The sequence below is a fragment of the Ursus maritimus genome, unplaced genomic scaffold, assembly GCF_017311325.1.
Source record: "Ursus maritimus isolate PB19 unplaced genomic scaffold, ASM1731132v1 scaffold_22, whole genome shotgun sequence".
NCBI classification, from domain to species: domain Eukaryota; kingdom Metazoa; phylum Chordata; class Mammalia; order Carnivora; family Ursidae; genus Ursus; species Ursus maritimus.
In genome coordinates, this window is record NW_024424675.1 from 46,315,115 (window position 1) to 46,335,114 (window position 20,000).

The following is a 20,000-nucleotide window of genomic DNA, read 5'->3' on the forward strand; positions in this document are numbered from 1 at the left end:
GGGGGGGGGGGGGGGGGCGCGGGCTGGCCACATCCCTGCCCGCAGCCCGGCTATGTATATCAAGCTTAATCAAGAACAATCAGCAGAAGCTGCGGAGATGAGGGGAATTTGCATGATCTGGTTCCTATTCTTAAATGTTAATTAAAAGTGATTTTCCCTTAGCCTGCGCTGCACGCGGGGTACAGGGCAGCCTGCTGCGGGGCCATAGGGCCGTTCAGCAGGCCCACTCCACACTCCCTCGGGGATGAGCGCGGGGCTCTACTGGGCTAGGGGCTGAGGCCCCCAGGACACAACCTGCATTCTGCCCCAGGGGGCTCCTGTTGGCCTTGTCCTGGGGTCCTGGGGGGAGGCCCTGGACACCCAGTGTCCTGGCCCCTTCCACCAGCCCAGCCCCCTCACATGCCCTCAGGAGGGTCTCCTGGAGTCAGGAAGCCCCTTGTTAGCTTTACCTCGGTCCCCTCCCGCTGTGTGACCACGGGCTGATAGCTTGACCTCTCTGAATGTTTGTCCCCACTTCATCGTGAAGTGACGTACGGTCCCAGGGTGACGTCAGGAGCATCCGCTGACCTCCATGAGAGTTTTGCCTTGAACAACGCTGTCCTCTGCTCCGTAAATGCCATGGGCGGCAGCCGGCCCTCCACCACGGGGCCTGAGCAGAACCGGTTTAGGCCTCGACACGCGTGAGTCCTGCCCCAGCTCCGACGTCCAACGAGGGGCCCACAGTGAAGTTGCCCGATGGCTCAATCGCAGCCCAGTTTCCTCATCTGTTGGGCCGGGGGCGGGGCGGGGGGGCAGGTACAGCGTTTTTGCTGTTTAGGACTTGTGGCTGACAGGACACATTTCCCGTCTACCGCACGTTTTGACGGCATGGCGCACTCCCCATCCCAAGGCAGGCATGAATAAAATCATATGTTAAAAAATGAATTTAGCTAAATTAACATTCACGTAAGTATTACAAACAAAAGGGAGGATGATCGTGGCACCGCCCCCCCCAGCCCCCGCCAGGGCTCTCCGGAGATGGGGCAGGAGGACCTCACTGTGGAGGCCGGCGTCGGCCCAGGGCAAGCCCAGCCCCTGTTGCGTACAGGTCACCTTCAGGGGAGTTAGAAATGGTTTGCCAGAGGCGGGGGCAATAAACTGGGGAGCCCTGGGTCCTGTGAAGCTGGGGCCCCCACATTCTTAAGGTTTTTCTTGGGATAAAACCTGCAGTTCCATCCTCGACATGGCCCACCTGGCTGGGTGGAGAGGCAGCCTTGGCTTTGGGGGTAGACTGTGGGCTAGCCTCGGAACCTACCCGGGGTCCGGCCGGGCTGGCCCCGGGCAGCTCCTACCCTGGCTGCCTGGGCCCCTGCTGCCTGAAAGTGGGCCCACTCTGGCCCAAGCCCTGGGAATTCCCAATACCTTCAGCTTTCTGACTTCCGTCCACAAACCCAGGAGAAGGGAGAAATTTCAGCTCAGCCTGCATTCCTGAGAATGAGAATCGGGCATCTCGAAACTGGAACGGACTCATCGCCCTTAATTGTGCTCAGGCACTCGGTGCGAGCCTCTGCCATAGATAATTAATTAGAGACAGCATCTCTGAGCACCGAGGAGACAGGAGGCCAGAGCGCCTGCCCCACCTGACATCACATCCCACCTCGAGCCCTTCCTGCCAGGCCGGTGTCCACTTCCCAAAGATGGCACTTCTCTCGACTCCCTGGATCCCCAGCCCCCCATGCAGAGGTGGGGGCCAGAGGCTGGGGTCAGGCTCCCGGCAGCTAACGTGGCTCCGACACCAGCCAGTGGCTGACCTCAGGCAGGTCCTGGAGCCTCTGAGCCTCTGGGTCGTCACCTGCGAGACGGCGGAGCAGCAGTTCCTGCCTGGCGGGGTGCGCACCTGCACGTGGGTCCCAGAGCAGGCGGACACGAGGAGACATGGTCAAGACAACGACAGTGGTTGTTGCCTGGCTGTTAGTGATGGTTATTGTCAGCAACGTGGTTTGTCCCAGGGCAGAAGCAAGGGGCTTGAACCTGTGGCCCCACCTGTTGTCAGCAAACCCCGTTTATAAACCAAAGCACTGGGGAGGGGAGAGTCCGAGATACGTTGTTAGCTAATTCCTGGGTCCTTTCCTGTGAGCTGTCCTCGGAAGGAGAGCTTTCCCGTGTGTCAGCTACCCTCTCGTGTGACAGCTCCGCGGGGAGAGGACAGAGGCTCAGAGGGGCTGGCCAGGGAATGGCCTCCTGGCCCGCAGACCTCAGTCCCTCCCCTGTCACGTGCAGGGTCAAGGAAGACTGCCTGTGGTTGCTTCGCCCAATCTGATTCTGATCCTGAACTCAGAACCCAAAAGACATCGTCACTGGTTCCTGGAGAGAAAAGTAAATTTCAAAAAAAAATGAAACCATCAGGATGTCCAGAGGCTCATCCATACATTTTCCAACAGAAGCCACGGATGATTGAGGACACAGTGCTGGCGTGTCCCCAGGTGGGGTTCCGTGGGGACCCAGCCCCGGGCACCCAACCAGCCCCACAGCCCCTCCTGCTCCGAGGCCCATGGAGGCACAGACACGTGCCGGCCAGACAGGGGCTCCCAGGCCAGCTCTCAAGACTGCTAATGACAGTGATGGGTCCCTGAGTTCCAGGTCAGGGAGGGCACCCCCCTTCCAGTTACATGTCCCCACCAACACAGGGGCCACGGGCCGGAGGGGAGAGGGTGTCCTGCACCCCAAGGGGCAGCTAGAGGAGGGTCAAGTCCTCCAGCCCAAGTGAGTTTAGGCTCTTGGAACAGAAACAGAAGCACAACTTCAGGAGTCATCGTGTGTCCCGCGTGGCATGGGTGCCTGGAGGACTCGTGTGTCCTGCGTGTGGACAGGCTGTCACTCTTGGTCCTCTCTGGATCCTGGCTGGGCTTCAGTGTCCTCACCCTAATCCTCCTCTATGCTAATGTGACTTTCCCCTGGGAGCCCTGCGGGTTTCGGCCTCGGAGCCAGATTTGTGCTAGACGGAATCCTTCCTGTCCCTTGGGACGGGGCTACGTTTGAGTTCTGGACTAACATCTAGGCGAGACACTCTGTTCCAGTGATCTTAAAATTCCTTCTTTCCCAAATATCGGCCTTTGCCTCCCGTGAGGCATGGGAGAGGCTTTCCCTGTGCCTGAAAACCTGAAAAAATTAAATTAAAAACTCATTATGGCCAGGGGAAAGTTAATAAGAAAATCCTAAGCCGGCTTTACCAGCCTAAGGCCTTTCTTTGGGGACCTTTATTAAACTCGCATGAATTAAACCAGACTCTTGGAATAAACTTCACCAGAGTCTGCAAGGAGTCAGACTCCAGGACACATAGGTCTCCCCTGTGCTGTGAAGTCCGAGGAAAGGACCCCAGCTCCGGAGTGGGCCAGAGCAGGGCAGCTGGAGGCGCCCACCAGGCCAGGCGTGGTGCCCCTTGGAGGCGCACCGGAGACTTGGCTCTCAGGCGGCAACACCAGGACCCACCCTGGTCATCTGACCCGAAAGGGAAGCTGCCTAGGTCACCTGAGCAGCTCATGGCTACAGAGGAGGCTGAGAAAGCAAGTTCCGGGAAATAGAGAAGGTGCTGGACAGCCAGGCAGCCTAACAGATGTCCGCTGCACTGAGCCTGGCAACTTAAACAGAAAACTTGTCATGTCTCACAAGCCAGAAACTTCTTCAGCTGCCCCAGATCCCACTTGGGATAAACTCACAATTCCTCCTGCTAGCAAGGTGATGTCATTGGGGTTGGAAGGTCTGCGAGTGCGAGTGCCGGGTGACAGACGGGCTGTTCGTGTGCGCCTGAGCGGTGGGCTGTGGGGTGTCCGGCAGAGCGTGGAGGCCGGGCGTCCAGGAGTCTGGTGCGGGAGCCTCTGAAGTGCAGGTGAAGGCCTAGGCTCTGGCCTGAGGTTGAAGGGAGCCCTTCCCTATCTGGAGGCAGCCGGCCTTGTGGGGGGCTCAGGATTCCTCCATTGCTCTGGCCATCACTGGTCTGTGCGTCGGCTCACGCATCTGTTCGCCCCGTCTGCACACGTTTGCCCCACGTCCCCCGGGTCTCACTCACAGTGGGTGCACCAAGCACACACCGGTCATTTGGGTGAGTCTGCACCCCACCTCCCCTCTTTCTCACCAGCAAAGTGACTCTGGGGACAGAAGTTGCTGGGTCTCGGTGTCCCCATCCGTCTGCGGACGGTCAGCCCGGCAGACCTCATCAACTGGACACACGTGCAGGAATGGCCGTCCTTCATCACCACCCAGCACAGACAGGACAGGCTGAGCTGCCATGCTCCGACCTCAAGGAAGCCGGAGAAGGACAGAGCCACCAGCCCCGATGTCGCTGACACGCAGCCACTGATGGCCACCCTCAGCCTTCCAGCTACCGGTCCCGGGTAGTCAAGCCCCTGTGTTCAGGTCACTGCGGCCCAGTGCATTGCGCCCCAGAACCCCCTCCCCAGTCACCAGCTCAAATCTCTAAGTGCTCAGGGCAAAAAACCATCGCAACCATCGAGGCCCAGACCTGGGCTCGAAGCGCCCAGTCTCTTTGGGAGTGTACCAGCCTCCGATGGAGAGAGCCGGAAGCCAGGACGCTGCACCCACCAGCTGATATCCAGAGCAGGTCCCGCTACCCACCCCCATCTCACCCAGGAGGAGGGGGTCCCCTGAGAGCCAGCCCAGCCAGCCAGGGCTGTCCAGGGGGCCCGTAGGGCACATGCAAGGGCTCTGGGCAGACGCGTGTGGGGGCCCGGCCCCTGGGCTGCAGTCAGCCCTGGATGTGCATGAGAGACCCCAGATGGTGGCTGCGGACCCAGAGCCCTAGGAGCCCCTAGGCGGTGGAGGGCGCAGGGCTAGCCGCCCCACGCGAAACTCACTCGGGGTGGAGAGCTCGCTCTGGAGCAGGCAAGGCCCAGGCCTGGTGCCCTGAGTGCACCGGAGGCCTGTCATCCGGCATAAAGCGGCCCCGCACCTGTCCAGGGCGTGCATGGGCATATTTGGGCTGCAGCCCCTGGGCAGACACGAGGCAAGGTGGCTGTCTCGGCTGTGGCCAGCAGCATCGTGCCACAGCCGGTGGTGGAAACAGGTAGACTATGAGGCTTGGGCCCCGCTCCCCGCTGATATCAGGCAGGTGCGGTGGTTGGGGGGCCCAGGAGGATGAGGGCTCAGAGCCAAGCTGCCTGGGACGACAGCCAAGCCCGGGTCTGGACTCCTTCCTCCCCAGCTTGTGACCACACCGTCGCGACTAGGGGCAGGAAGCTTAGAGCTGACACTCTGGGCACCCCTGTGGACCCCAAGGTCTCTTAACCTCTCTTACTTCATCTGTAAAATGGGGATGAGGGCAGGGCTATCCTGAGGAACCGGAGAAGTCCTGCCCGGGCAGCGCCTGGCATGGCGCCCACACGTGCTGGCCACTGTGGGGCTGCACCATCGTGACTACAGACACCCTAGATCTCTGTCCAAACCTGGTCTCCATGTTTTGTAGCTCGAAATCACTCTGCACGGTGACAGGGCTGGCTGCACAACCTACAGGACCCGGTGCAAAATAAGAAAACGGGCCCCTAGTTCACAAAGTAATAATAGTGGGGCGCCTGGGTGGCACGGCGGTTAAGCATCTGCCTTCGGCTCAGGGCGTGATCCCGGCGTTATGGGATCGAGCCCCACATCAGGCTCCTCTGCTATGAGCCTGCTTCTTCCTCTCCCACTCCCCCTGCTTGTGTTCCCTCTCTCGCTGGCTGTCTCTATCTCTGTCAAATAAATAAATAAAATCTTTAAAAAAAAAAAAAAAAGAGTTTCAAGACAGTGACAGCAGAGCATTCAGCCAAACTCAGGGCCCCTCCACGCGGGGCCACAGCTGCACAGGCCACACGCCGGTGGGGCCAGCCCTGAGCAGTGATTCTCCTTCGGTAGGGGGTGCTCAGATTTCTACCTGCACACCAACACACACACACACACACACACACACACACACACACACTCCCACACACGACACCTTTCCCTGCACACAACCGTCTCGCCCACGTGAACCACTCACTGATGGGAGGGGCTTGCAGCCCCCACGGTGTGTGGCAGGAGAAAAGGCTCCGTGTTCGGTTATCACACATCTGCACCGCGGAGCCCAAGCCCCGAGCCAATGGTGGGACCGCCGGGATGGCAAGACCCCAGCCAGGACTGTCCCGGGGAAGCCCTCCACTGCTGTCCAGCTCCTGTCCTGCAAACACACCTTAGAGTCTCTTGTGCGTCCCCGCTGTTGCAGGGGCCTCCAGGGCACGAGGGAAAGGCCTGAGGGGGTTTGGGAGGGAGGCCGGTGGGCGTGTGTGTGTGTGTGTGTGTGTGTGTGTGTGCAGGTGAGGCTCGGTCTAGAGGTGAGTGGTGGGGACAGCTGGAGGAACCAGAGCTCTCTCGAGATGCCACGTGCCCACATGTGGGAGCCCCGTGTGCAGGAGCAACTGGAGGCCGAGGGCACCCCCCAGGGGTTGGTAGAGAGTCTCTCCCGACCTCTCCAGGCTGTCACACGGGTTCAGAACACTGTCTTTCCTATGCTCCGCAGTACGCAGGGGAGGTCCCCGAAAACCAGGTGGAGGTGGTGGTTGCAAACCTCACCGTGATGGACCGAGACCAGCCCCACTCGCCCAACTGGAATGCTTTCTACCGCATCATCAGCGGGGACCCCTCAGGACACTTCAGCATCCGCACAGACCCCGTCACCAACGAGGGCATGGTCACCGTGGTGAAGGTGGGTACTCTCCTGGCTTCCTGCTGGCCGTCGCGGGTTCTGTCCCCCGCCGCCGCCCTGGGACAGACAGAACAGAAGGGATACGGGGTTAAGTGTGAGCCACCCCTGATCTCCGGGGGCAAAGGACTGCACCCACCTGCTCGTGCTGGAGGCAGGCTTCGCGAGGACCTGGTCATGTGACCCCCAGGGCCTCGGCGGCCTGACCTGCCGTCCTCCCTCGAAAGAGGACTCTCCTGTCCCCTCCCGGAAGGTCATATTTCCGCCTCAGTCCACGCACGGGGGAGTCCCATCGGGAGACTGTGTGATGTTGGACCACCCTTGTGTTCCCCCGGTAACTCCTACTCAGCCAGGACGGAGTACGTCTTTGTAATGCGTTGCAGGATTGTTTCTCTAATATCGGAAGATCCTTCCTGTGTTTTCTAACCAGCTGAGGCCCGTACCTTCCCTTCCCCGCGCTGTCTTTACTCAGGACTCGGTGCGATTATAGATGAATCTCAGGGAACGTGCTGGGAAGACGGGTGTGATGACGAGGGGGGCGGGGCGAGGGGCTACGGGACTCCCACCTCTCCGCGTGGCGGTGGAGACAGGACACCATGCTTGTCATCAGTCACAGGTGAATCCCTCTCTGGGAGCGTTACAACCCTAACGCTGAGAGCACAGGCGGGCGCGCCGTCCCCATGGAGCCCGGACCGTGGGTCCTGGCCACAGTCGTCAGCAGGCACACACGTCTCCGGTTTTCCTGTTTTTTCTTGTTATCCCACATGGTGCTTTCTCTAACTCTCCACTTACAGTCTGTTTGAGGCAAGATGCTTCATCTTAGCGTTTTCAGGTTACTTTTGCATCCTTTGGTAGAGACACGGTGCTTTCAGGTGTTCTCGTGCAGGGGGTGGCCAGGAGGGGGCGTGAGAGGTGCAAGGCAGTGGGGGTTCTGCTGCCTGGGGTGGGGGCGGGGGCTTATGTTCTCGGATTCCCGTGCCGTGTTCATGCCCTGCCTCCGGGCCCGTCACTGCCCCGGCCTGCAGGAGTTCATAGTCTGCAAGGGGATGTGGAGAAGGAGCTTCTAGGATGTTCCCGGGCAGGTCCGCGCCAGAGGCCGCCCACCCAGCAACGCAATGCTTCCCGTCTGTCAGCCCTCTGCTCTTTCCAGCCGCGTGCCCCCGGGTGGTGGGAACTCCCGGACAGGGACCTCCGCTGCTTTGGGGGTGGACGAGGCGCCGTGTGGAGATGCGTGTGGTCAGCCCGGCCCCCAGCCATCTCGCACGGATCCTGGCTGCTCGTCCATCAAAGGAAGTGCCCAGTCGCCTCGGGCGGGTCTTCCTGACCCCTGCCCTGCCCCCCGCGCCCCCCAGCTCCACCCTGCCCCACCGTGCCAGGCCTGCCACCTCTCACTCTAGCCGAGCTGGGGCATGGCATCTCTGCTCTCAGACTGCCAGCCCCAGCGAGCGTCCGTCACCGTGTCCGGACTCCTCGGGAGCCCCTCTGCCTCTTCCACCGCCTCCCCCTCCTCTTCCGCCTCCAGCCACGAAACCACCATCTCTTCCGGGCTCAGACCAACCCCAGGCCCTTTCTCCTGCCTCACACCTGGACCTCAGCTTCTGAAGCAGAAAAGCCAAGAAAGGGCCTCTTCTGCTCCCCCTTGGGCAGCAATAAGGCTTGGGGGAGGCAGTGAGCGAGTTTGGCTGGGTGCTGAGGCCGGGGCAGGGCTGGCAGGAGTCCCAGGGGAGCAGGTGGGCCAGGCGCATGGCCCCCACCGACCCCTCCCTCCCCCAGCCCCCCCAGTCCTGCAGGTAACAGCCCCCAGGGCAGCAGCGCACGGAAGCGAAGCCCCCCAAACTTCCCACTGGCCCTGGAGTGGGGTCCCCCAGGCCTGCCCCACACCACCTGCACCAGCACCGGGCAGCTTCTCCTGAGGCCACAGACCCAGTCCCTTGCCTTTTAGCAGAGGGTCCTCGCCACGTCTGGGGGGGCAGCCTGGCCGAGACCGGGCAGCATATCCAGCCACTCTAATTGGAACTGGTGGGCCAAATTACCTATTGATTTCTCCATTACAAATATGTTTTATTTCACCCTCCTATGGACATTTATTGGCCATAATAGTCTTTCTGGAAGGCATTCTCACTCAGACTGGTGACACAATCTTAATGCAGGACATGCAGCGTTATTCCGTGTCCCCCAGGGACATGAACCAATAAACAGGGAGAAAGATAACTTCCTTTTGGTGGTTTGTTCGGAGACAAAACCACCACAATCTTAGGAAACTGTACATTTAAATGGAGGAGCCCCGTCCCCGATGACTCTCGGAAGGTCCTGGGGGAGGGGCTGAAGGCATTGGCAGCTGGGTGGTTTCGAGGGGACCTGGACACAGCGTGGGAGCAGGGGGCTGCTGTGGGGGCATCCAGAGTCCAGGATGGAGGCACCAAGCCCACGCTGGCGGGAGGGCTCACCCGTCTCTGGCCTCAAGTCCCGGCAGTATCTCTCAGGCAAGGGCGGCCAAGCGATTCTGCACTGGGAGCGTCAGACTGGCCACCAGTTCGGTCCTGCCTGGGCGGTGTCTGTGGGCGTGAGGCTCTCCCCCACACACGCACCCAAGCAGCACCCAGCATCATGCCAGGAGATGGGCAATGGGGGTGGACAAGGGAGGCATCACACCTTCCCCGTCCTCCCCCAGGCTGACCCCCACCGGCACCACGCTCAGATACAAGGGGCAGCCCCCTCCTCGAGGGGCCGTCAGGGCCGGGGGAAGACATCAGCCATGACAGGCGTGTGCCACGGAAGGACGTGGCATCTCACAGCCGGGCTCCAGGGGCCCTGCGGGACCCACTCCTTCCTTGGGCGGACAAGATCATGCCTGGAGAAGACGATGGGGGTCAGCCCAGAACCCCGATCTCTGGACGGCATCGGCCTCCAGACCCTCCAGTCTGGCCGGCATCGGGTTTCCGTGAACCCCAGGCCCATCCCCTGCCATTATTCGTTTTTAAAGTCCTTCTTTTCATACTTAACGCCTCACCTGTAGCCTTGGCTGAGAAGGCCAGGGTTCGAGGCACTGGCTGAGAGATGTTTAACGCTCCCCCAAGTCAAACGCTGAGCTGAGGGGGGACCCAAAGGGGGCTGGGGTTTGGGGCAGTCAGCAGAGGCGCCACCGGCCGCAAGCACAGCTTCCTGGCCCAGCAGGTCAGCTCCGCTCGGAGCAGAAACGCGCTGTTCTGTTCCTCGTGAGCGTTTCGGGGCACCCGGAGGACAGAGGCACCGTAGTCTGCGGTATTAGCGTGTACGGACCGCCTCATCTCCGTTTCTTGGTGAAAGAGGCTTTTAACTCCCAGACCTCATGACCTCCATCTCTGTGTTGGGATGCGTCACCCTCACAGATACACCTGCCGCAGTCACACCATCACACCCCTGACGAAAGCAGCCGTCCTCCCTTCATATCCTCCGATGCAAGTCTGTGTTCGGTGTCCCTTAATTTTCCTCAGAGTGTCTCTCTGCCATGGTTTTTCAGATCTGGATCCGAACAGGGTCCCTACATGCATTTGGTTGCAACATCTCTTGACTCTTTTAATCTAGAACATTCCACCCACCGTTGACCTGTCACAGACACGGGGTCAGTTGGCCTATGGGAGGCCCCGTGTGCCAGACTGTCCAATCACTTCCTCACGGCGAATCTTGCTCCTCGCTCTCCCACATTTCCTTCACCTGGGATTTAGACCTGCAGGGGCCGTCCCTGGGGAGGGGCCTTGTGGCTGGGGCTGAGTCACATCAGGAAGCCCGTGGTGCCCGGTTGTCCCACTCTGGTCATCTAAGCCTGACCAGGGGCTCACGAGGTGACAGCCCGTTCCCGTCATCGCAGAGTTGACTTTTGCCCCTTATGACCTGCCAGCGGTTGGAACGTGATGCTTCGTGCCTGCAAATACGCCCTCCTCCGTCAGTCTCCGCCGGCTGGCTTGTCCACGTAAACGTCTTCATTAGGGCGTGCAGAATGGTGCTTTTAAAACTCTGTCATTCCCTGGCTAGAATTCCTCCGTACGAAAGAGCTTCCTCTCACCAAGAAGATCTCCGCAGGACACAGAGATGCGGGTCTGCAGTGGTCAGTGCCCAGCCCCCCAGACGTGCCCAGGCCCCAGGCCGGGAACCCATGAGTGTGCGGCACACGCAGGGCCAGTGTGAGTCAGTTAAGCGTTCTAAGATAGGAGGTTACCCCAGGGAATCCAGGAGCCCTGGGCTCACGGCGTGTTTGGGAGAGGGAAGCAGGAGGTCAGAGTCCCCGGCGCCGTGGGGAAAGCAGGTCGCAGACAGACTGCAAGGGGCCACATTGCTGTTTTGCAGGTGGGGGAGGGGCCGAGAGCACAGGTGGCCTCTAGGAGCTGGAAGAGGCAAGCCTCCGGGAAAACCAAGCCCCACATACCCTGACCGCAGCCCAAGGACACTGATTTTTGACCTCTGACCTCCAGAAGTGTAAGATGACAAATTTGTGTTGCTCTAAGCCACTAAATCGGAACGGGGAACTAATAGAGAGCCCACAGAAAAAGCAGACAAAAGCTTCGTTCGCTGCATTTAATTGTCCGTTCGCAGACCAGCAGCTGTCCGCGTCACTGACTTTACGGCAGCTGCTGTGACAATTCGCATCGAGCTGGGTGTCCACACAACACGCCAGCCTCTCACACTTCTGGAAGTCAGAAGTGCAAAATCTGCTTCAACGGGGCAAAGCCAAAGAGCCAGCAAGGCTGTGCTCCCCCGGGGGCTCTGGTGCTCCATCTGTTGGCTTTTCCCAGGTTGGAGAGCCACGTCCCAACTCCGTGGCCCTTCCTCCGTCCTCAGAGCCAGATTCTTTGCCTCCATCCCCACGCTGCTTGCTGCCAGGCCAAAGGTCCCTCTGTCTCCACTTATAAACACCCTCAGATGCTATTCTGGGCCACCTGGGACATCCCGGCCCACCTCCCATTGCAAGACCCCTAACTACATCAGTCCACAAAGTCCTGGTGCCGTGGAGGGCGACACATCACAGATTCCAGACCTTGGGACCTGGATGTCTTTGGAGGCCGTGAATCCTCCCACCACAGCCATAAGCAAAACTGCAGGTGCGTATGCGTGTATGTGTGTGTGCGTGCGTGCGGGTGTGTTTGCGGGTGCGTGTGTGTTTTCATGTGCATGCATGTGTGTTTGCGTGTGCGTGTGTGTTTGCGTGTTTGCGTGTGTGTGTTTGCGTGTGTGTGTTTGCGTGTGCATGTGTGTGCATGCATGTGTGTTTTCATGTGCATGCATGTGTGTTTGCGTGCGTGTTTGCGTGTGCGTGTGTGTGTTTGCGTGTGCGTGTGTGTTTGCGTGTTTGCGTGTGTGTTTGCGTGCGTGTGTGTGCGTATGCGTGCGTGTCCCCGTGGCTGGTAAGGCGGCGTGCATCTGCATATACTCAATGTGCTTTGCTCAGCTGCAGTCATTCCTGGTTTGGCCTCCGGTGGGCGCGTCCTCTGGCTGGTTCCTGGGTCCTTCCGCCACGAGCCGTTTCCGGGCATCGTGGCCCAAGCAGTTCATGTCGCGGGCTGCCTGCCCCCTCGGGCTCGGCCGACCCTCCGGTGAGGACCGGTACTTAGAAACCAGCATCCAGGCCCCAGAGGAGCTGGCTGCCTCTGGCTGCCCTTGCTCCTGGGCGTCTGGGGGGCAGGGCAAGGAGGCCACGGCACACGCCCATCCTGACTGTCCCCGTTTCTTACACTGATTCAAATGGTTGTTTTATTCAGATTTGACACCGGAGGACTTTTACGTCACTTTGATGACTTCACGCTTGTATCTCGTTTCTCTTACACTGAAAATCTTATTTCCTAACCCCATTATTACAAGTGTTTGTTTACTTTATCCTGCGATAGACATAACAAGCTTTACATATAACAAACCCCAAATCACGACCAACAGTGAGGAGACCAAGTGAGCTCAAGATTTCTTTGCAATGATTATTGCCCTTATCTAAAAACTGCCCTAGTCACCTGAACTCATTCTTTTCTTATGTTACCAGTTGTTACACAGTCTCCCTTTACTTCAGTGTGCTTACAATTTTCAGAGATCGCTTTACGTGTATAATTTTATATGTAACGCCTAAAGCGTGGTGGTAGAAGACGTCACAGCGCCGTGACCGTATGCTCGTAGCAACCTCGACCCCCAGCCCTTCCCTCAGCCCCGGGCCGCCCCTCTGCTTACAGGCCGCCATCTTTATGCATTTTCCAGGTCACTCTTGCGGTCCTCCTTTCTGCAAATACGAACAAATGCAAATTCAGATCCCTCTCCCTCCTTTACACGAAAGGCAGCCCCCTGTGTATCTACTCCTTCTGCTCTCCATCAGATCCTGGGGGTCTGTCCACTTCAGGACGCGGTCCTCATTCATTCTCACAGCTGCAGACCTCCCCAGCCCGCCACTAGCCCCGTGCGGCCTCTGTGAGGACCTCCTGCCGGGAGACACCCTGTGTGTCACCACGCACCTATCCGAGCGGAAGGGTGTAAACACTGCCGTAGTGTCGCACCCCGAGACTGTCCAGCTGGTCTTTTGAGTCACTACCTGTGGTTACACGTCTCAGGGCCCCAAGTGCCTCCTCGAAACTTCCCTCCCTCCCCAAAATGTGAGGAGCACCCCAGACCATAGACCCGTTCTGAAAGCATTTGTCAGTCGGGGTCCTGGCGCCCCAAAAGGGTGTAACCGGGAATCATGTTCATGCAGGAGCCACGTGCAGAGGGAAGAGAACCCACGGAGCTGGTGTGTGAGTGTCCTGGGGCTGCTGTTACAAATTACCAAAAACTGGGGGGTGGGGGTAGAACAACAGAAAGACCGCCCGCTGCACCCAGCAAGGGGCCCCTAGACAAACAGCAGTGGGGGCCTTGGCTCACCAGCCTGGAGGGACCAGCACCTGCTGAGAGCTGGCGCCGGGGAGGGGTGCTGCCCCCGGGGGAGCTGGAGCCCCAGGAGTCCTCCCAGGGCATGATGGGAAGGCACGGTGGGGGTCCTTTACCCCCAAACTCTTTCTCCTCCCATTGGCAGACCTCAGGGGAAGCCAGAGACCAGGGAGTCCAGAGACAGCTTCCCTCGGGACGAGCATCCTGGGCTCAAAGCAGGGCTGGAGGGGCGGGAGCAGACTGGGGTGGCAGGTGCAGACCCACCAGCCCTCGGCCACCGCCCTCCGAGCCGGCCCCGCAGGCACCGGCACCAGCCCACCGCCTCGGGCTTCTCTCGTTCCAGGCAGTCGACTATGAGCTGAACAGAGCATTCATGCTGACTGTGATGGTGTCCAACCAGGCGCCCCTGGCCAGTGGGATCCAGATGTCCTTCCAGTCCACGGCAGGGGTGACCATCTCCGTCATGGACATCAACGAGGCGCCCTACTTCCCCTCCAACCACAAGCTGATCCGCCTGGAGGAGGGCGTGCCCACTGGCACCGTGCTGACCACGTTTTCCGCGGTGGACCCTGACCGTTTCATGCAGCAGGCCGTGAGGTGGGTCCGCCCTCGGGCTGCAGGAAGGGGCGCCCCCCTCGGGCTCCCTTGTTGTCCATACAGAGGAGTCCAGCATGCCAGTGAAACCTGCACCCTGGGAAGTCCCCAGCCTGTGTCGTCTCTCCGGGCAGGGAGCCACGGGGGCCCCCGTCCTGGGGACAGCCACGATCCAGGCGGTCAGTGCGATGCCCCAGGCGCTCAGCAAAGCATGAGCTCGCGTGCTCTCCACCCAGCACGGCGGAAGACCGTCCGAGCCCTGCAGCCCTCTCTCGAGTGGGGCTGGTTCCCCCCTGGCTTGTCACCCGCTGTGACGCTGCAGGTCACTTACCCTCTCTGTTCCTCAGTGTCCCTGTCAGATGACAGCATCTGCCTCCTGGATCAAGAGCCCGTCTGCCGTGGCAACTAGGGGGCACCGTTGAGGGAGGAGCCGTCCTGGGCTGGAGGGAAAGCTCCCCAGTGTTTAGGCGGGCGCCCGCCGAGGGGGGGTACTGGGCGCTCAGGGCCACTGTCGCCTTCATGCCTCACCTCCTGCCTCCTCAGATACTCCAAGCTGTCGGACCCCGCGAACTGGCTGCACATTAACGCCACCAACGGTCAGATCACCACGGCGGCCGTGCTCGACCGCGAGTCCCTCTACATCAAAAACAACGTCTATGAGGCCACCTTCCTGGCGGCCGACAACGGTGCGCCCCGCTCCGGGGGTGACTGCCGGCGCCCACCCGCACCGGGGGCTCTGCGGCAGGGAGACGGAGGGAGGCCTGCCCCCAGCGGAGAAGCTGGAGGAGGGAAGCGGGGAGGCAGGCGTGGTGTCGGGTGCCCTGTGCAGAGCCTTGAGGGGGCCCCGTCGTCCCTCGGCGCCCCGGGCAGCCCCCTCTCCATGCGTTCAGAGCACGGGTCGCAGCCTGACCACCAGCTTACGTGTCTGGACAAACACTCCTTCACTCATTCACGGCACTCGGGGCACTGGGAGGGCCGGGATGGCAGAAGCGGGCTGAGGGTTGTCCAGCCGCGTCTCGGCTGAACGTGACCCAAGCGGCCTCGCAGCTCCCTACCTGGTAAACTGAGGGCAGGTGAACTTCATCCATGTTTTAGCCAAGCAGTCCCATCGTGCTGATCCCACACCAGAGTTGGGGGGCCCCCTAAGCAGCCCCTGGGATGCCGCCCCCACGATCCAGACCCCTGCAGCCCTCCAACAGAGTGGGGGCGGGGGGCCGTGAGGAGCCCCAGAGACAGGGCAGGCACCATGAGAAGCCACACCCCAGCAGCACGAGCCCTGGGAGCTCGGAGGGGGTGTGGAGGCCCCTGAGCCAGAATGAGGAGCCCCGAGGAGCCTGGGGTAGCAGGGGTGAAGTGAACCAGGCAGGGGTGAGGGGAGCTGGGCAGAGACGGCAGCAGTGGGGCCCACATGCGGCAGGAAGAAGGTTCATGAGCACTGGGTCCTCCAAGGGCTGTGGAGAGCAGCTCCATAGTTGGGGTGCTGGGACTCCAGGCCCCAAGGACACCCCTGCCTGGACCCAGGAGCCGGCAAGGCCCACAGCCCCGGGTATCCAGCCAACTCTGCACAGGAGGGGAGAGGGAGTGTGGGAGAACAGGATTCTAGAACCAGGGATCAGTCCCAACACCACTTAGTGGTAGGAAGAGACCTGATTGCTCTGTGCCTCAGTTTCCTCCTCTGTGGAGTGGGGATAACCGAACCCTCCTCCCCTGGAGCTGTAAGAATTAAGTGAGCCAGTGTCCTCGAAAGCACTGGGAGTGGGGCCTGGCCCAAGTCAGCACATTGCCACTGCTGCCGTTACCCCTGAGCTCCTGCCCTGTGCCGGCAGTACCCAGCAGCAGACAGAACAGACAAAAGTCCCTCCCTTGCAAGGCTGACGCTCCCGAGGCCTGTGTGTCCACTAAAACCAGGTTCAGCCGTGTAACAGTGATAAAAATTTCAGTACAATTGAGGTTTCTTTTCTCCCACATAGAAGACTGGAGACAGGCAGCCCTGGGAGTCTAGGGTCAGGTTTGAGACACCAGGCTCACTCCGGCCATGAGTTGTGGCATGGTCCAAAATGGCTGCTGGGGCTCCAGCCATCACGACCACGTTCTGGCTAACAGGCGGAAAAGCAAGGAAGGTGGGGACACATTCCTGCCCCACCCCTAGCTCATAAAGGCCAGAACTTAGCCATGAAGCTGCATTTCACTGCAAAGGATGTTGAGAAATGTAGTCGAACAGCTGGGCAGTGATGACTGCAGATAAAATCTGGGGCTCCGGTTCTTCTATTAAGGACAAAAGGGGAAATGGTTATGGAGGGACAACTCAGCAGTCTCTTGCCCCAGTGAGATGAATGAGAAGTCAAGCAGGTAATTTCAGGGAGTACATTCTGGAAGAAAACAAACAGGGCATGGAAGGGAGGGGCCAGGGCTTGTAGCTGTGCTCTTGGCTGTGAGGCGCTGACTGTGGGATGAGAAGGAACAAGCCAGGGGAAGAAGGAGCATCAGAGGAGTCCCAGAGTTAGGAAGCAGTGTGTGCAAAGGCCCTGAGGTAGACCTCTGGTGGTCTGCTATGGCGGGTTCTAAGACAGCAGGGCAGCTCGGGCTTCAGGAGCAAGACTAGCCCCTGCACAAGGGCTCATTCCATAGCAAGTGAAAGCTGGGGGCTCGTAACCACCCGCCAGCCTCCTTCCTGCCTTGCCTGACCTCTAGGGTCTTCAAAGGCTCAGTCCTGGAAGCAGGTCACAAGGATGTGGGGAGGGGAGCTGCTGACTTAGAAAGTGATTTTACATGAACCCATGGCCAAAGCAGAGGAAAGCACAGAAGACAGCGGGAATGGGGTGCAGGCTGCACCCCGGCTACGAGGGTCCCGCACTCCTCCTGACAGTGAGGGGCCAGCCTCCGCGTGTCAGAGCAGCCTCCCCAGGCAGGCCCGAGCTGCGTCGCTGTGAGTGTGCTTTGAGGCGTTTTCTGAGAGATTAAAGAGACATGCTGCAGGATTCACCTTTTATGTGCTCCCCCTGCCTCAGCCAAAAAGTGCCACTGTTCATGTCAGGGTCCAGGCTCCCCATCAGAAGACAGACAGGGCCTCTCTGGCCACCTGGCACGTGTCATCCTGCACCATCGCCCTGGGCCGAGGCAGGGGCTGGGACTAGAGGGGCTTAGGGAACAGTTGTGGCCCCTGAGACACTTTGGGGCACAACCCAGTGTCTGTCTCTGCTTTGAGACCAGCTTGCTGAGCTGGGGAGGCCCCCGGATGGAGGGCTTCTGGCCACGGGGTGCCCTGCTGGGTGGAGCCAGGGAAACAGGGAGGGCACTGAAAGGAGCCCAGGCTGGGGAGAGATGGGGGAAGCAGGTGCCAGCCGCTCAGGGCCAGCATCCTCAGAGACCCTCTGCGGGGCCCAGGGGGCTGTGGGGTCCCCGGTGGTGGGCACCGTCCTCTGCACCTGGGGACCAGCGTGCGGGGCTGTTCTCATCGGGTGCCTGAGGTCCCGGAGGAGCGGCCCTGGAGTGTCATCCTGTGTCTGTCCCGCAGGGATCCCCCCCGCCAGCGGCACCGGGACCCTCCAGATCTATCTGATTGACATCAACGACAACGCCCCTGAGCTCCTGCCCAAGGAGGCGCAGATCTGCGAGAAGCCCGGCCTGAACGCCATCAACATCACAGCGGCCGACGCCGACGTCGACCCCAACATCGGCCCCTATGTCTTCGAGCTGCCCTTCGTCCCGGCCGCCGTGCGGAAGAACTGGACCATCTCCCGCCTAAACGGTGAGCCCGCCTGAGGCTCCGGGAGAATTGGACACGGCTGGGGTGGCGCACCTGGAGGGGGCCCACGGAAGAGTGAGCAGGGAAGATGGGGCCCCTTTCCTCCCACCGGGACCCTTAACTACCATGTACTTTTTTTCATTTATTTAACGGCCATTTGCTATTTCTTCCACGAATTGTCTATTCAGTGTCTTTGCCTATTTTTCTTTGAGGTTTTTTCCTAATTGATTTGGTAGAACTCTTTATATATTAAGGAAATGACTTCTTCATCCAACAAGTTGCAGTTGCTCTTTTCTTGAATCGCCAGTGTCTTCTCACTTTGCGGAGTGATCTAGTGTGAGTTGCATGTGTGCGTGCGTGTGTGCGTGAACCAAACAGGCACTTTAGGCTGTCTCTCCCTCCGGAAGTCTCGCTGGAACGGAGCGCCGGCCGTAGACTGAGCCGAGCCCGCCCCGTCGCTCTGCCAGGTGACTACGCCCAGCTGAGCCTGCGCACCCTGTACCTTGAGGCTGGCGTGTACGACGTCCCCATCGTCGTCACCGACTCCGGGAACCCCCCGCTGTCCAACACGTCCGTCATCAAGGTCAAGGTGTGCCCGTGCGACGAGAACGGGGACTGCACCACCGTTGGTGCGGTGGCCGCGGCCGGTCTGGGCACCAGCGCCATCGTGGCCATCCTGGTCTGCATCGTCATCCTGCTCAGTGAGTATGGCCGAGCCCGCGCGCACGCCCGTGCCCCCCGCGCGCGCTCCCTACTCACGGTGCGGCCCCGCCCCCACAGCCATGGTCCTGCTGTTTGTCGTGTGGATGAAGCGCCGGGAGAAGGAGCGCCACACCAAGCAGCTGCTCATCGACCCCGAGGACGACGTTCGCGACAACATCCTCAAGTACGACGAGGAAGGGGGCGGTGAGGAGGACCAGGTGAGGCTCTCTGCCCCGGCTCCCGCCACGCCGGCCCCGCACGGCCCGGGCCCCCAGCCCAGGGCCTGTGCCCACACGGGGGCTGTTAGGTGACCAGGAGGCCATGCGCGGGGCACCAGGGAGCTGCCCGGCTGGATGCTGGGTCTGCGCTGGCCGTCAGGGGACTCGGGGCAGCTCCTTACCCCACTAAGGCTTAGTGACCCCTTGAAACACGGTAACAGGAGCCCCAGCTGTCCCCCCGGGCTGTTCCAGGAATACAGGAGGCATGTGAGCCGCAGGGGGCCCACCCCGGGGAGCATGAGATTGGCAGGGGCAGCCGCAGGGACACAGACCCCACACGTGCCTTGAGGATGGGTAGGAGCGGGACGAGTTAGGGGAGCGGGCACTATGGGGAGGGCGGACCAAGTGATGGGCTAGGACAGCAGGCACGCGTGGTGCCCGGCTACAACAGGACGCCCCTGCCTGACCCTCCTCCCCCCCCCCGGCCGCTCCCCAGGACTATGACCTCAGCCAACTCCAACAGCCAGAGGCCATGGAGCACGTGCTGAGCAAGGCCCCCGGTGTGCGGCGGGTGGACGAGCGGCCCGTGGGCGCCGAGCCCCAGTACCCTGTCAGGCCTGTGGTGCCCCACCCAGGAGACATCGGGGACTTCATCAGCGAGGTGGGTGCTGGGGCGCGGGCGAGGCCCCTGAGCAGGGCCCCCCGCGGAGAACAACGTCCCGAGACCACGCTGTGCTGGGGTGGCCGGGCTGCGGTGACGAGGCCCATCCAGACCGGGGCTGGGGGGCCAATGCGGGGCGGCCACGCTCCCCAGACGCCGTCGGCCGTGGCCCCGTACCCGCCTGCTCTCTAACGCCGACTGCGCGTTTAAGAGGGGTCGGTGACATGTCCCCACTATGTGAGAATCTAACTTTACTTAAGCAGAATAGAGCCCAGGGAGTGGTTCAGCAGACACAGAGACCCCTCGGAACATTCCCTGAAACACATCCTGTCCAGGGCCGCAGATCAAATTTCTACATCTGCCCAAAAGCTGAACTGGCTTAGGCCTCACTCCCCAGGATGTAATAAAATTTTAAAACCCCAAGAAGTATGTCTTCCCCAACCTAGAATTTAAAGCCCATTTTAAATAATTCTTAGAGCAAAGCAAGCATGGAAACTACAA

At 60.4% G+C, this 20,000-nt stretch overlaps 1 protein-coding gene across 1 annotated transcript in view; it reads left to right on the forward strand.

The window, feature by feature from the left end:
- CDH4 (cadherin 4) overlaps nt 1-20,000 on the forward strand; it is a 560,000-nt gene that overhangs the window by 538,939 nt on the left and 1,061 nt on the right. Inside the window, exons 10-16 of the mRNA XM_040638543.1 lie at nt 6,524-6,709; nt 13,923-14,176; nt 14,717-14,859; nt 17,688-17,921; nt 18,386-18,619; nt 18,699-18,838; nt 19,335-19,499. Coding sequence (XP_040494477.1) covers nt 6,524-6,709; nt 13,923-14,176; nt 14,717-14,859; nt 17,688-17,921; nt 18,386-18,619; nt 18,699-18,838; nt 19,335-19,499 — 1,356 coding nt within the window. The remainder of the gene's footprint in view (nt 1-6,523; nt 6,710-13,922; nt 14,177-14,716; nt 14,860-17,687; nt 17,922-18,385; nt 18,620-18,698; nt 18,839-19,334; nt 19,500-20,000) is intronic.